The sequence below is a fragment of the Hemitrygon akajei genome, chromosome 22 (assembly GCF_048418815.1).
Source record: "Hemitrygon akajei chromosome 22, sHemAka1.3, whole genome shotgun sequence".
Taxonomy (NCBI): domain Eukaryota; kingdom Metazoa; phylum Chordata; class Chondrichthyes; order Myliobatiformes; family Dasyatidae; genus Hemitrygon; species Hemitrygon akajei.
Genome location: NC_133145.1, coordinates 54,760,638 through 54,777,190, shown reverse-complemented (window position 1 = coordinate 54,777,190; position 16,553 = coordinate 54,760,638). Strand labels below are relative to the sequence as shown.

The following is a 16,553-nucleotide window of genomic DNA, read 5'->3' as shown; positions in this document are numbered from 1 at the left end:
AAGGAACTGTGCACGTTCTAAAGTGTCACGAAATGCTAGAGGAACTCAGCAGGCCAGGCAGCAACTATGGACGTCCTGATGAAGGGTCGTGGCCCGAATCGTCGACCGTTTGCTATTTTCCATAATTGCTGCCTGGCCTGCTGAGTTCCTCCGGCATCTTGTGTGTGTTACATTGTAAAGCGTAAGTTTTCAGAGTAAAATCTCATAAACAACTTAATGAACCTCTGGCATACTGTCAGATGTGAAAGAAAGCCTTTCTCCTCTCCTATCAGTTCCTTTCTTCATCAGCCTTTCACCATTTCCACCTATCACCTCCCAGCTTCTTACTTCTTTCCCCTTTCCCCTTGCCTGGCTTTGCCTATCTCCTTCTAGCTATCCTCCTTACCCTTCCCCACCACCTTATTCTGGCTTCTCTCCCCTACCTTTCCAGTCCTGATGAAGGGTCTCAGTCTGAAATGTAGACTCTGTTTCCGTAGATGCTGCCTGACCTGCTGAGTTCCTCCAGCATTGTGTGTGTGTGTGTGTGTGTGTGTGTGTGTGTGTGTGTGTGTGTGTGTGTGTGTGTGTGTGTGTGTGTGTGTGTGTGTGTGTGTGTGTGTGTGTGTGTGTGTGTGTGTGTGTGTGTGTGTGTGTGTGTGTGTGTGTTGTATTTTATAGTCTTTCATGATGTTCCAATATGTTTTGAGCCAATAGGGCACTTCAGAAGTCTAGTGACTGCTGTAATATGGGAGTTTCAGCTGTTAATTTGTGGACTGGCTCTTCCCTTTTGAGGTGAGTGAGTTTCTCTTCTCAGTCTGAAACTCCTTGCCCTGTGTCCTGAAATTCGGGTGTTGTTCTTGACACTCAGCCATCTAATCCGGGTCCACTGGAGGCTGACGAGTACAGACAGTCTTGTGGTTAGCGGACCATATTGGCGTGGATGGGGGGTGGGGGGACCTGGCTTGTTTTGCTATAATTATTTTGTTGCTTGTTGTGCTCTATGTTGTTCTGCCAAGAATTGTGAGAACGCTGTGATGCCGCCAGAATGTGTGACAACACTTGTGGGCTGCCCCTAGCGCACACTTGTGCGTGTTGGTTGTTAACGCAAACAGCACTGTATCTTCTGATGTGCACATGATAAATAAACTTGAATCTTGAATCCTGTCTCCCTTTAAAATTGGTAAAGTTTCAATCGGATCCCCTCTAGCAAATGCAAACTCTCTCAATCCCATCTTTCCTCAGATGGGTCTTCCCATGTGGAGAGGGCGATTCCTGTAGCGGGCAAGTCTAGGACAAGAGGCACAGCCTCAGAATAGAGGGACGTCCTCACAGAAAAGAGATGAGGAGGAATTTCTTTTGTGTGGTGAATCAGTGAAATTCATCGCCACAGACAGCTGTGGAGGTCAAGTCATTGGGTCCACTTAAAGTGGAGGTAGATAGATTCTTGATTATTAAGGGCATTAAAGCTTATAGGGAGAAGGCAGAAGAATGGGGTTGAGAGGGATAGTAAATCTGCCTTGATCTATTGGTGGGGCAGGTACGACAGGCCAAATAGCCTAATTCTACTACTTTGACTTAATGTGGAGAAACTTCCCAGTCTCCTGTGGCATTTGTATCCTCTTTTGGGCAAGACTGCCCAGAATACACCAGGTAGCATCTCACCAAGGCCCTGACTAACTGTACCAATAAGTCTTAGTTCTTGTACTCAAACCCTCTTGCTATGAAGGTCAATGTACCCTTTGACCCATTAACCACTTGTTACACCTTAACATTTGCTTTGGTCCACTGGAACCTCCAAGTCTTTGTACATCAACACTTCCCAGCCTAACACTACTTAAATACTGCAATGTCCTGGGATCCTTTATTTACATAGGAGAGCAGGTGGGACCTCCAGTTTAATATGGAATTAGAAACGAGTTCCTCTGATTATGTACCGTTTCCTTTGAGCTCGAGAGAGACTTAAGTCCACATCTTTCTGACACTGAGGTGACCCACTGACACCAGGACCTGGCCACGAGAATTCTTCCCGACTACACTGGTTGGGTCCCTGTCATTGAGATGCCTTGTGTCTAAGTGGTAGTTCTGTGTCTAAATCGGCAACAGCGGAGCATTTAATTGGCAAGATTCACCAGGATTTTGCCACACTGGAGAAGTTTAGTTATGAAGCAAGATTGTTCAGACTGGGCTTGTTTCTCCTGGAGCAAAGGAACTGAGAGATGACCTATGAGAGGTATATAAGATTGTGAGGGTGATCATCATCATTACGTGCCATGTCATACAACGTGAGTGATCACGATTTTCCCATTTGTCTTCAGTCTGAGTTGTTCTGATGAGCTCCTCAAATCTTTTGCCTATCCATCCCTTGATGTAACTCATGAACGTCAAGCACTGTCGACCACAATTTTTTCTTCCATCACTTTTTCCCTTCACTGCAACATGTTCCAGCTTCTCTTTCCTCAATACCTGTCCCAGAAATTCCAGCTGCCGTTTCCTGATTGATGATATCAGCTCTCTTCTTATTCTGGCTTTTCATAGAACATAGAAATTTACAGCACATTGCAGGCCCTTTGGCCCACAACGTTGTGCCAACCATGTAACCTGCTCCAGAACACTTCCTCATTTGTTTCTCTGTCCTTCCATGATGTTTTCATCATTCTTCCCAAAAAAATCTCATTTCTGCAGCTTCAAGCCTTCCCTCATTTTGTTTTGGTATTGTCCAGCATTCACTTCCATATGTTAGTGTGGAACGAATGTAGCATTGCAATACCTGAGCTTTGTACCATTAGGAATTATGATATTCTTTAGTACCTTGCTCAAACATGCATTTAGCATTCTTAATCTTCCCCCTACTTTCAACATGAGCCCTACCACCAGATTTATCGTGCTCCCTAAGTAACTGAAATTCCATGTTTGTTTAATTGTTCCGTTGCCTGCTTTCAGTTCGCTTTTCTTTCTTTCTTTATTTGTGACAACCATACTTTCAGTCTTCTTGCAGTTGATGGTCAATCCTCTCTTTGCAATTTCTTTGCCTTTCTCTAGTATTTCTTGGAGCTTCTCTTTAGAAGTAGCTACCAGCACTGAGAGAGATAGATGGTCAAAATCATTTTTGCACCAGAACTTAAGGGTATCAAAAATAAGAGGGCATTGGTTTAACATGTGAGGTGCTGGAGGAACCTGGGGTCAGGCAGGAGGAAATGGATGGTCCACGTTTCAGGTTCGGGCCCGTCTTCTGGACTGAGAGCATAGGTTTAAGGTGGGAGAGGGGAGATTTCAAAGTACATTTGTTATCAAAGTATGTATACATGATGCAACCTTGAGATTCATCTCCTTACGGGCAGCCACAAAACAAAGAAACCCAAAAGAGCACATTTAAAAAAAGAACACATCAAACATCCCATGTGCAGAGAGAGAGAGAGGGGGAAGTAAAACAATTCATGCAAACAATGGAAGTAAGTAAGTAGCTTCAGAACTGGGGTTTTACAAAAGACACAAAGCCAGACGACATTGCAGCTGTAAGAGGGATTTAGACAAACACATAAGCAAGTCTGAGGACGTGGGCAAATGAGATTAGTGTAGATGAGCAGAGGTTCAGTGTGAATTTGATGGGCTGAAGGGCCAGATGACTCTATAACTCAAGCAAAGTCTAGCAGCCCTATGTAAACAGACAGACAGACATACTTTATTGATCCCGAGGGAAATTGGGTTTTGTTACAGTTGCACCAACCAAGAATAGAGTAGAAATATAGCAAAATAAAACCAGAAATAATTAAATAATAATAAGTAAGTTATGCCAAGAGGAAATTAGTCCAGTACCAGCTTATTGGCTCAGAGTGTCTGACACTCCGAGGGAGGAGTTGTAAAGTTTGATGGCCACAGGCAGGAATGACTTCCTATGACGCTCAGTGTTGCATCTCGGTGGAATGAGACTCTGGCTGAACGTACTCCTGTGCCTAACCAGTACATTATGGAGTGGATGGGAGACATTGTCCAAGATGGCATGCAACTTGGACAGCATTCTCTTTTCAGACACCACCGTCAGAGAGTCCAGTTCCACCCCCACAACATCACTGGCCTTACGAATGAGTTTGTTGATTCTGTTGGTGTCTGCTACCCTCAGCCTGTGCCCCAGCACTCAACAGCAAACATGATAGCACTGGCCACCACAGACTCGTAGAACATCCTCAGCATCGTTCGGCAGATGTTAAAGGACCTCAGTCTCCCAGGAAATAGAGACGGCTCTGACCCTTCTTGTAAACAGCCTCAATGTTCTTTGACCAGTCCAGTTTATTGTCAGTTTCTTATCCCCAGGTACTTGTAATCCTCCACCATGTCCACACTGACCCTTTGGATGGAAACAGGGGTCACCGGTGCCTTGGCCCTCCTCAGGTCCACCACCAGCTCCTTAGTCTTTTTCACATTAAGCCGCAGATGATTCTGCTCACACCATGTGACAAAGTTTCCCACCATAGCCCTGTACTCAGCCTCATCTCCCTTGCTGATGCATCCAACTATGGCAGAGTCATCAGGAAACTTCTGAAGATGGCAAGACTCTGTGTTGTAGTTGAAGTCCGAGGTGTAGATGGTGAAGAGAAAGGGAGACAGGACAGTCCCCTGTGGAGCCCCAGTGCTGCTGACCACTCTGTCTGACACACAGTGTTGCAGGCGCACGTACTGAGGTCTGCCAGTCAGGTAATCAATAATCCATGACACCAGGGAAGCATCCACCTGCATCACTGTCAGCTTCTCACCCAGCAGAGCAGGGCGGATGGTGTTGAACGCACTGGAGAAGTCAAAAAACATGACCCTCACAGTGCTCGCCGGCTTGTCCAGGTGGGCGAAGACACGGTTCAGCAGGTAGACGATGGCATCCTCAACTCCTAGTCGGGGCTGGTAGGCGAACTGGAGGGGGGGGGGGGGTGTCTAAGTGTGGCCTAACCATAGGCTGGAGCTGCTCCAGAACAAGTCTCTCCAGGGTCTTCATGATGTGGGAGGTCAATGCCACCGGAGGATGTGAACAAATGGTATTTTATAAATTATAAATTATAAAATATAAAGTCCGTTTTACACATTTTGAGCAAACTTCAATGTGGACATGGTCTCAAGTGCTAGTGACTTGCTTAGGTGGGTGGTGGTGGCTGTGCATTGTACAGATCACCCAGTCCATTCCAGCCTTTTCCAGAATCCGGTTAATTATCACTGTCATGAAATTTGTTGTTCTGTGGCAGACCAAAGATATCAAATTATTTCACGGTAATAAATAAGTAGTGCAACAAACAAAGAGGTAGCAAAGTACTGTTTGTGGACCATTCAAAAAATTTGATGGCAGAGGGGAAGAAACTGTTCTGAAAAAAAGTTGATTATGGGTCCATGTACTTATCCAAATTTCTCTTAAATGTTGAAATCAAATCCAAATCCACCGTTTCCACTGGCAGCTTGTCCCTCACTCAAACCTGCTCTGTGGAAAAGTTCTCCATCACACTGCACTTAAATATTTCACCTTTCACCCTTATAACTTGTTTTTAACTGACATGTGGCTGTTGTGTTTTACTGTTTATTGTTATATTTATTATTTAGTGTTGCGTTTGTTATGTTTTGATTGCACTGCTCCTGGGAAACGCTGTCTCATTCTGCCCTGCAGAGCTGATGTACGGTTAGAATGACAATAAAGTTTTTGAATCTTGAATCTTAACCTATGACCTCTAGTTTTAGTCTCACTCCAACTCAGCCTCTCATTCTTCACAGGAACAGAAGGAAATCACCTTTCATCTCAGAGTGCCTGGAAAGCAGTGCTTTGAGGTTGTGAAGTCGGAATGTCTTAGTTTGTGAAAATTAAGGTGTTTTTTTTTTGTTCTTGTTTTCCTGCAGGTCTTCTCAATCATTGTGTTCAGCTGCATCACTAGCGAGGGTTATTTGAATTTTTCTCACTCTGAAAAACTGCATTGCATCTTCAATAACAATGTAGATGCCTGTCATTACGGTGTAGGCATCGGAGTGCTTGCATTTATCATCTGCATTGTCTTCTTTTCTCTTGATGTCTACTTCCAGCAGATCAGCAACGTCAACCAACGCAAACACATCGTCATGGCTGATCTTGGAACTTCAGGTAACAACTTTTGCTCTTTGTTTTATGATATTTGACATAGGAGCAGAATTAGGCCATTCGGCCCATCAAGTCTGCCAATCCATCATAGCTGAATCATTTTCCCCATCAACCCCATTCTCCTGCCTTCTCGACGCCCTTACTAATCAAGAACCTATCAACCTCCAGTTTACATATACCCAATGACTTGGCCCCAACAGCCCTTTGTGGCAATGGGTTCAAGTTTATTTATTATCAAAGAATATATAAATTATACAACCTTGAGATTTGTTTGCTCACAGGTAGCCACAAAGCAAGACACCCAAAATAACCCATTTAAAAGAACAATAATAAAAATAAAAGACCAACACTTGATGCGCAAGAAAAAGAAAAAAAAATACAAGTCGTGCAAGTAATTGAAGCGAATAACAACATTCTGAACCAAAAATGAATCCTCAGGTCCGAACTCCGGAGCAGTCCAGTGTAGGCCCAAAGCCTTGCTTATCAGTTCGTCATATTAGCAAGCATGGAGCACAGCAGCCTGGGTAGTCTTCACAACCTCAGTTTCACAGATTCATCACCATTTAGATAAAGAAATTCCTCCTCACCTCTGTTCTAAAAGGACATCCTTGTATTCTGAGGCTGTGCCTTCTGGTCCTGGGCTACCCCAACATAGGACTCATCCTTTCCACATCTATCTAGGCCTTTCAACATTCGTTTTATATGGGAGTTTCCTTCCTGATTAGAAGTTCTATTGGTTATTTAAATTGGAACATCACATGAAGTTCTTGGGTTTGCTGCTTCATTGCAAAATGAAATTTATATATCTGATTTAGCATTCATGATGCTATTTCTGTAGCCCTTTCACATCAAAGTGAAAACAGATCTCTACAAAGTGATCTAAATTAATTACAAATATAAAACAAATAATTGATTGCATGGGTAATCACCCCCTTTAGTATGATACATCACATCATCACTGGTTCAGTCAATTGGTTTTAGAAGTCAAATAATTTGAATTAGAAATAAGAAGTCAAATGGAGATCTGCTTTTGGAGACCTGTTGAGGTCAAGGTGTAGTAAAAGTACACCTGTATCTGGAAGGTCCAACTGCTGGTGAGTCAGTATCCTGTAAAAACTACGCCATGAAGACAAAACAGCACTCCAACCAACCCCACAAAAAGGTTGTTGAAAAGCACAATTCAGGAGATGGATCCAAGAAAATGTCCAAGTCACTGAATATCCCTTTCAGTACAGTTAAGTTAGTCATCAAGAAATGGAAAGAATATGGCACAGCTGTGAATCTGCCTAGAGCAGGCCGTCCTCAAAAACTAAGTGATCACTAGTGAGGGAGGCTACCAAGTGACCTGTGACAACTCTGCAAGAGTTACAAACTTCAGTGGCTGAGATGGGAAAGACCAGGTGCTTCACCAGTCACAGCTTTATGGGAGAGTGGCAAAGAGAAAGCCACTGCTGAGAAAATCTCACAGGAAATCTCAGCTAGAGTTTGGCAGAAGGCATGCAGGAGACTTGGAAGTCAGCTGCAAGAAGGTATAGTGATCTGATGAAACCAAGATTGAGCTTTTTGGCAATCAGATTAAATGCAAAGTTTAGTGTGAGCCAAACACCGCGTATCATTAAAAACGTACACCATCCCTACTGTGAAGCATGGTGGTGGCTGCATCATGCTGTGGGGATGCTTCACTGCAGCAGGCCCTGGAAGGCTTGTGAAGGTAGAGGGTAAAATGAATGCAGCAAAATACAGGGAAATCCTGGAGGAAAACCTGATGCAGTCTGTAAGAGAACTGCAACTTGAGAGAAGATTTGTTTTCCAGCAAGTCAATAACACCAAGCATAAAACCAATCAGGAATGGCTTAAAAACGACAAAGTTAGTGTCCTGGAGTAGCCAAGTCAGAGTCCGGACCTCAATCCAATTGAGAATTTGTGGCTGGAGTTGAAAAGGGCTGTTCGCTCACGATCCCCTTGCAATCTGACAGAGCTTGAGCAGTTTTGCAAAGAAGAATGTGGAAAAATTGTAGTGTCCAGATGTACAAAGACCTATCCACACAGACTCGAGGTTGTAATTGCTGCCAAAGTTGAATCTACTAAATACCTACTTGAAGGGGGTAAATAGTTATGCAATCCATTATTTTGCATTTAATCATTGTAATAAATTTAGACCGAATTATAGAAATGCATTTTCACTTTCACATGAAAGAGTCTTTTCTGTTGGTCAGTGACAAAAAAGCCAAATTAAATCTACTGTGATTCAATGTTGTAAAACAATAAAACATGAAAACTTCCAAAGTGGGGGGTGAATACTTTTTACAGGCACTGTATATATTGTATTTGCACAGTTTATCTTCATTTGCACATTAGTGGTGTGTATTTTTTCATTGATTCTAGTGTACTTTTTGTCTTTACTGTGAATGCCTGCATGAAAATGAATCTGAGAGTTATATGGTGACACATATGTACTTTGATAATAAATTTCCTTTTTAATTTTGAAGAGGGCAGCAAGAAAGGTAAGCTGTGTGCTCTATTACGCAAATTGACTAGCTGACTTGGTAAATGAAGGCATAAATGAGAATTGGACGAGAGGACAGTAGTCAGGTAGTATCTCCATCGATGCTGCCTGACCTGCTAGGTTCCTCCAGCATTTTGTGTGTTTCTCTGGATTCCCAGCATCTGCAGAATCTCTTGTTTTTACCAACAATACTCAAGGATGTTTGCAGCTTAGATCCACAGAGTAAACTTCATGGAAAGAGGCCCCTCAGCCTATCCTTCCCATGCAAACTACGGTTTATCTGTGTTGATGCCCACATCTCGCTTATCCTCCTCCCATCAGTGTACTTAACCATTGTTTTTGTATCTGTCTCTACCTCGGGCAGCAACACGCACTATCCTCTGTGAAGAAGTTACCCCTTGAGCCCCTTTTTAAATCTTTTTTTCCCCTCACGCCTTAAACCTACCCCCTCTTTTTAGTTCTCTTTCCATACAAAAAAGCATGTAGGCATTCATCCCATCTGTACGGCTCATGATTTTATACTTTGATAAGGTTACCCCTCCACTGCCTACGTTCCATGGAGTAAAGTTGTAGCCTGTCCAACGTCACTCTATGACTAAGGCCCTCGAGACCTGGTAACTGAGACTAAAGATGAGCAGTATGAAAATCTTTAACATTGTTCCTTCATGAGGGCATAATACAAGTCATTGTACTTCAATCTGGAGCAGTCTTGTGCACTGTGATTTGCACCAACTTCTGTAGATGTGTGGTGTGTTGACTGGCTGCATCACAGCTTGGTATGGAAACAACAATGCCCTTGAATGGAAATTCCTCCAAAAAGTAGTGGATACGGCCCAGTCCATCACAGGTGAATTTAATTTGAACTTTGAACTTTGGTTCTGTTGCCCTGTAGGCTCTGATATTCCATTAAAATTCAAGCACTTTCCTTACTTTAGTTACACTCACCGCCCCTTCTTTCTTCCCCTTTCGTTGCTGTTGTTTGTGTTGATGTTGAAGGTGCGATTTGACCTCTTAGCTGAGTGTCGGAAGCCTGCAGCCACTTTCCTTTCCAACTCTTTTAACTTTTAAATCTTTTACAAAACTACTGATTTCAAAAGTTATCTGGAGTATACCTCTTCCCACCCTACCTCCTGTAAAAAATACTATTCCCTTTTCTCGGTTCCTTTGCCTCTGCAGCATCTGTTCCCAGGACGCAGGTTTCCATTCCAGGACATCAGAGATGTTCTCCTTCTTTAAAAAAACAGGGTTTCCCCTCCCTCCACTGTTGATGCTGCTCTCACCCACATCTCCTCCATTTTCCCGGACATGCATGCTCACCCCATCTTCCCGGTGCTTTAATGGTAACAGAGTCCCTCTCGTCCTTACCTGCCACCCCATCTGCTCCCGTGTCCCAACACATCATCCAACGCAACTTCCGCCGTCTTCAAAGGGATCCTACTACTAAATATATCTTTATGCCCCCCCCCCCCACAGCTTTCCACAGGGATCGTTCCCTCCGTGAATCCCTTGTCTATTTATCCCTTCGCACTATTCCCCCTCCGGACACTTATCCCTGCAGGCGGCCAAAGTACTACACTTACCCATGCACCTCCTCCCTCATCTCCATTCAGGGCCCCAAAGTCCTTCTGGGTGAGGCAACACTTCACCTGCAAATCTGCTGGGGTCATCTGTGTACGGTGCTCCTGATGCGGTCTCCTCTACATTGGTGAGACCCGTCGTAAACCTGCCTATTACTTCTCTAGGTATCCTCCTTCCCTTTCTCCTGTGGCCCACTCTCCTCTCTTATCAGATTCCTTCCTCTCCAGCCCTTAACCTTTCCCACCCACCTGGCTTTGCCTATCACCTTCCAGTTTCCTCTCCCTCCACCTTTTTATTCTGGCATCTTCCCCCTTCCTTCTCAGTCCTGATGAAGGGTCATGACCTGAAACATCAACTGTTTATTCTTTTCCATATTTGCTGCCTGACCTGCTGAGTTTCTCCAGCATTTTGTGTGTGTGATTTGTTGTGGATTTCCAGCATCTGCAGACTTTCTTTGTGTTAGCCATTTCCATAAATGTGACTGACTGATTCAGGCCAAAGATATATCAAATTACAGTGTAAATACACTCCCACACTAAACAATGATTCATTTAAAAAGTCATAACTAATATTTAACAGTGTAGACGGTGCCCTACCCATTCCCTGAAATACTGACTGGTCCTGTTATGAAACCCATCCAGTCACAGGCAGAACGTAGAAACTCCCCACAGGCTGCAACAGAGGTCAACAGAACTGGATCTGAGTGTCAGCTGCATTAACGGCTGCAGCACAGTTGTATGCAGAAACTTCGGTAGGGTTTTTGAAGTTTACTCTCCTGACTGCAGTAAAACTGTAGTGTTGGCTCACGGAAGCAATAAATATACTTATCGAATAATTGATCTCTCTACGTTTTCACTTGGAGATGCACAGCTGCTAATTAGGTTTGAATAGAAGGCCACTGATCCATGGAAACTTATCAACGTCCAAAGTAAATTTGGTATATGTATGTCATTATGTATAACCCTGAGATTTGCTGTCTAGCAGGTGTTCACAGTAGAACAAAGAAATACAATAGAACCATTGAAAACTACAAACCAAGACTGACAATCAATGGGCAAAAGAAGACAAACCTCGCAAATACAAAAAATACAATTAATAAATAATACTGACAGCGTAAGCTGTAAAGTCCTTGAAAGTGAGTCATAGATCATGGAGTTAGTTTAGTGTTGAGGTGAGCAAAGGGGCCTGATGTTGAAGGGGAATGACAGTTCCTGAATCTGGTGGTGTGGGACCTAAGGCTCCACCTGTACCCTCTTCCTGATGGCAGCAGCGAGAAGAGAGCGTGGTCGGGATGGTGGGGGTCCCTGATACTGGGTGTTGTTCTCTTCTGACAGCATCCTTGTAGATGTGCTCGATGGTGGGGAGGGACTGGGCTGTATCGGCCACATTTTGCAGGCTTTTCCATTCTTGGGGATTGGTGTTTCCACACCAGGCTGTAATGCATTCACTGTTTTGCCAAACGTTTGGATTTCTTTATCCTTTTTCTGGGATTTCTAGTCCTGCATCACTTGTCTGAGTAAGAATTCATTCAGTTTGTCTAAAAAGTGATCACCACGTTTCACCTTCATCCCATCATCCAGTTTCTTATTTATTGAGATATAGCACTGAGTATTTGATCTAATCTGAGTCTAATCACTGGACAATTTGCAATGACTAATTAACCTGCCAACCGGTACGTCTCTGGACTGTGGGAAGAAACCGGGGCGCCCGGAGGAAAACCATACGGTCACAGGGTGAACGCACAAACTCCTTGCAGGCAGCAGTGGGAATTGAACCTGGGTTGCTGGTCCTGTAAAGCGGTGTGCTAACCGCTACGTTATCATGTGACCCCTCGTACCTACTTTGGCTATTGAACCTGCTTTGATGGCATTGGTGTATACCTCAACTGTTCCATCCTACAAGTTGTTAAGGAAACAGGTGAACTATTATCTCCATCTCTGGTGGCAATGAATCTCCAATGTCTCTACCCCTATCACCCCTATCTATCCTTCAGCTACTTATTAGGCCAGACATAGAGTTGTACAGCATGGGCTCTGGCCCTTTGGCCTAACTTGTCCATGTTGATCAAGATGCCTAACTGAACTAGTCCCATTTGGCCCACATGCCTGTAATCCTTTCTCATCAATGAACCTGTCCGATTGTCTTTGAAAGTTTAATGCTTCCTTGGGCAGCTCATTCCATGTACCCACCACTCTTGTGTGGAAAAACCTGCCCCTCAAGTCACCTCTAAATCTTTCCGCTCTCACCTTAAACCTGTGCCCTCTAGTTTTTAGACTACCCTGCCCTGGTTTTTTAAAAAAAAACACAAGACTGTGACCAATTGTTGTGACGTGAACGAAGTCACCAGAGACACTGAAGCTAGTGGATATTGAAGTGCTAATCCATCAAAACCCAACAGCAGATATCATATTCAAGACGCTCTTAGAAGAAGAGGCCTGTCTGACCCAATATTACATAACATTTTTATATGCTAAAAGTTCAAAGATAGCAGCAGGACAATTCTATAGTTACAATGCACCTACAATGCTTCCTTTGAGTTGCATATAATTTTCAAACACCACCTTCTTTGTACCCACACACCAGTCACCCAAAATGAATGTCAATCCCCACTGACTCTAGGCTGCATTCATGCACAGGCAGACATGTGAGGTCCAAGTGGATTGACCCCAATCTGCAACTCCAGGAAGCTCATTGTTCAGAGCTGCTTTTTTAAATTCCATCTGCATTCCACATTCAGATCTGAAGAATGACTGCTGTTGAAATTAATATTTGCTATATACCCTAGCTCCAGAATACGCCCTAACACCATACACCTTTGACATACTGGTCATGAATTTATAAATCTCTAAGTAGTTTTATTATTGTAATATTTACCGGGGGACGGTGGAAAGACTTGTCTTGCAAATCGTTCATACGGAGGCGGATTGAGGAATTACAAGGGAAAGCTGAATAAAGTGCCAGTGTTACTGAGACAGTGCAGGCAGACAGCGTGAGGCACCGTCATAAAGAGGTAGACTGAGGTCAAGAGTCCATCCCATCTTACTGTAAACTGTTCAATGGTCTCAGAACTGCCCTGAGCCTAGTGGCACATGTTCTCAGGCTTCTGTACGCTGTCCCAAAGGGAGAGGGGCAGAGAGCAAACGTAGGGGTGGCTTGGGTCTTGGATTGTGCTGGCTGCTTTACTGAGCCTCGCCTCAGGTCACACCTTTATGGTCAACACTCCCCACTCCAGGGAAAACAGTCAGAATCAAGTTTATTATCACCCACATATGTTGTGAAATTTGTTAACTTAGCAGCAGCAGTTGAATGCAATACATGAAATAGAAGAAGAGGGAAAAAAATTAGTAAATCACTTAGAGTATATGTATATGGATAGACTGTGCAAAGAAACCAGAAATAATATATATTAAAATTGAGGTAGTGTTCACGGATTTGATGTCCATTTAGGAATCGGATCAAGCTCTTCAAACTCCAAATGAAGAAGTTGCTGTTTGGCCTTCTTTATAACTACATGGATATGTTGGCACCAGGTTAGGTCCTCAGATAACTTGACATTCAGGAACTTTAAACTGCTCGCTCTCTCCACTTCTGATCCCTCTATGAGGATCATCTTATCCTGTCTCTCCTTCTAACTCAAGCCCTCCAGTCCAGGTAAAATCGTTGTGTATCTTTTTGCACCCTCTCTAGCTTAACCGCATCCTCCCTGGAGAATGGTGATTAGACTACACACAAAACTCCATATGCTGTCTCAGAAATGTCCTACATGGTGCCCCAACTCTTGTACTCAATACTCTGTATGATTAAGGCAAGCCGACCATGCGCCTTCTTCATCAGTTTAGGGAGCTGTGTCCTTAAACCTTGCCATTCTTCAATGGGCATTGACTGTTCTGTATGTATGGAGCAGTAGGATTAAATGTTTTTACTGAGTCTTGTTAGCCACTCCACACGCTGGGCAACTTGCAGGGCGTGAGTAACAAGCCAAGCCCACCAAGATGAAAAATACGCACACTGGAAAGCCCGTGTGAGAAGAGCGTGCTCTGCCCATAGGAGGCCCGATCGATTCACCAGCGATCAGTCGGTTGCATACGCAGTTGCCGCATTCTCGCGATCGATCCAATACGGCTCACGTGCCTTTTGACCCTGTGTACAGGGCAGTTGGGTGGATAATCACTGCAACATTGCCCTTTCACTTACCTCACAATTGGCGAATGGTAATCTGATGTATCTCTGACCCATGCCGGCTCTCCTAACACACCTTATCATTCCACATTTTTCTTCTGCCCCAAGTTCTCCAGCCTTCCAGACAAAATGACATAAACCTATCTGTAATTTGAGTTTCATCCTTTCTTTAACCAAGAGAGGTGTTTGCCATTTTCATTGGAGTGTCACTCAGCTTCATTCAGCCCAGGTTGTGGTGGAAAAGGATTTGCAGTGCCCTCAGCCAACTGTCTTACTATCTTTTGAAATCATCAGAGGCTTGTGCACATCAGCACCCAGAGATCTTTTCATCATGTCTTTCTGTCCTGTGATGAGGTTTGCTGCCCCATGTAAGTTGTTTTTAGAGATAGTACTGTAATAATGGTTTTGCTGTAAGAATTCTTCTTTCAACATCAGTTTCTACCAGCATTGGTAACTTGACCATCCCACACTCCTCATATCCTTTGCTCACTCCCGTCGATTTTGAGCAGTGCTTTATTCATTATACTGCTCTCAGTTTCCTTCTCAGATCCTCTTACTGGTTAGTACTAATCTTAAAATCTCCCAGTCATGGTTTTCCTGTTGGTTCTGAACTATATACACCCTTCCCTTCTCAATTTCTTTCTGCCTCACCACACTTCCTTATTTCCCTTTAATCCAACCTGTTTTATTTTTGTTCTTCTGCATTTTAGATTAGACTTCAAAGTGCAAACAACACATACAAAACGCTGGTCAGGACGAAGGGTCTCGGCCCGAAACGTCGACAGCGCTTCTCCCTATAGATGCTGCCTGGCCTGCTGTGTTCCACCAGCATTTTGTGTGTGTTGTTTGAATTTCCAGCATCTGCAGATTTCCTCGTGTTTGCTCTTCAACGTGCAATGTCATTTCCCCCAAAAGCATTTCTATTCGGCGTACATCTTTCACAAGTTGTTCCTTTCTCACGAAAGCTTTCACGCCTGAGATCCGCTCTCCTGAAATCCAGTGTGTCATCTGTTCCAAACTTTCAATATTATCAACTTACAGTAGAGAAGGATGCTGGCTTTCCTGTTCTTGGGTTGCTAGTTTAGAGCCAACCCAGTATTGCTTCAGAATCAGAATCGAGTTTATGATTACTGACGTATGTCATGAAATTTGTAGTTTTGTGGCAAGAGTACAGTGCAATACATCAAACATTACTATACAGTAAGTTACAATTGTGGGAATGCTATATTGTCGCCAGAATGTGAGGCGGCATTTGCAGGCTACCCTTGTGTGTGTCGGTTGTTGACTCAAACGATGCCATTTACTATGTTTCGATGTACGTGTGATAAATAAACTTGAATCTTGAATAAGAACTGTATATATTTTTTTTAAAAGTGTAAAAAGAGTAAAATTGTGAGGTAGTGTTAATGGAAGAATAAAAATTGAGTGTAGTTCTTCTTCCCCTCTGCCGTCAGATTTCTGAATGGACATCGAACCCATGAACACTACTTTCTAATTTCCTTGTTTTGCACTACTGATTTAACTAATTTATACACTGTAATTCAGTTTTTCTTTTTTCTCTCTATTATGTATTGCATTGTACTGCTGCTACAAAGTGAATACACTTCATGACATGTGCCGGTGATATTAAATCTGATTCTGATTGCGATCTCCTCCCTGATGGTCGTACTGAGAAGAGGGCATGTCCTGGGTGGTGAGTTTCCTTAATGATGGATGCCACCTTTCATGCGGCACTGCCATTTGGAGATGTCCTTGTTCTTCCTTGCCTCGTTTTTCTTCACCCACTGGTTTGATGCTTTGAATTAGTTTGGAGCTCTCTTTTGCAGTGCGTATTCTAAGCCACCCTCTGCCCCCCCCCCCCCCCCCTTTTGTCCAGGCCTGGTCAATGCATGGGTTGAGACAGGTGCACATTTGGACAAGCCCTGGTATTTGTTAGTTCAGCAACCCCACTACCCCAGCAACCTGGGTTTGATTCTGATCCTGCCTGTGTGGAGTTTGCCTGTTCTTCCTGTGACTGCATTGGTTTTCATTAGGGACTTCTGCTTCCTGACCCTTCTCAAGGATATGTGGGTTTGTTTGGCTCTTTGGGTGGTTAAAAAGGTGTATGGAGTGTTGGCCTTCATTTGTCAGGGGATTGAGTCAGGAGCCATGAGGTAATGCTGCAGCTCTATAAGACCCTGGTTAGACCACGCCTGGAGTGCTGTGCTCAGT

General features: G+C 43.7%; 1 protein-coding gene across 1 annotated transcript in view; it reads left to right on the top strand.

The window, feature by feature from the left end:
- Positions 1-16,553, top strand: part of syngr2b (synaptogyrin 2b) — a 48,150-nt gene that overhangs the window by 15,596 nt on the left and 16,001 nt on the right. The window contains exon 2 of the mRNA XM_073026271.1: positions 5,845-6,082. Within this exon, the coding sequence (XP_072882372.1) occupies positions 5,845-6,082 (238 nt within the window). The remainder of the gene's footprint in view (positions 1-5,844; positions 6,083-16,553) is intronic.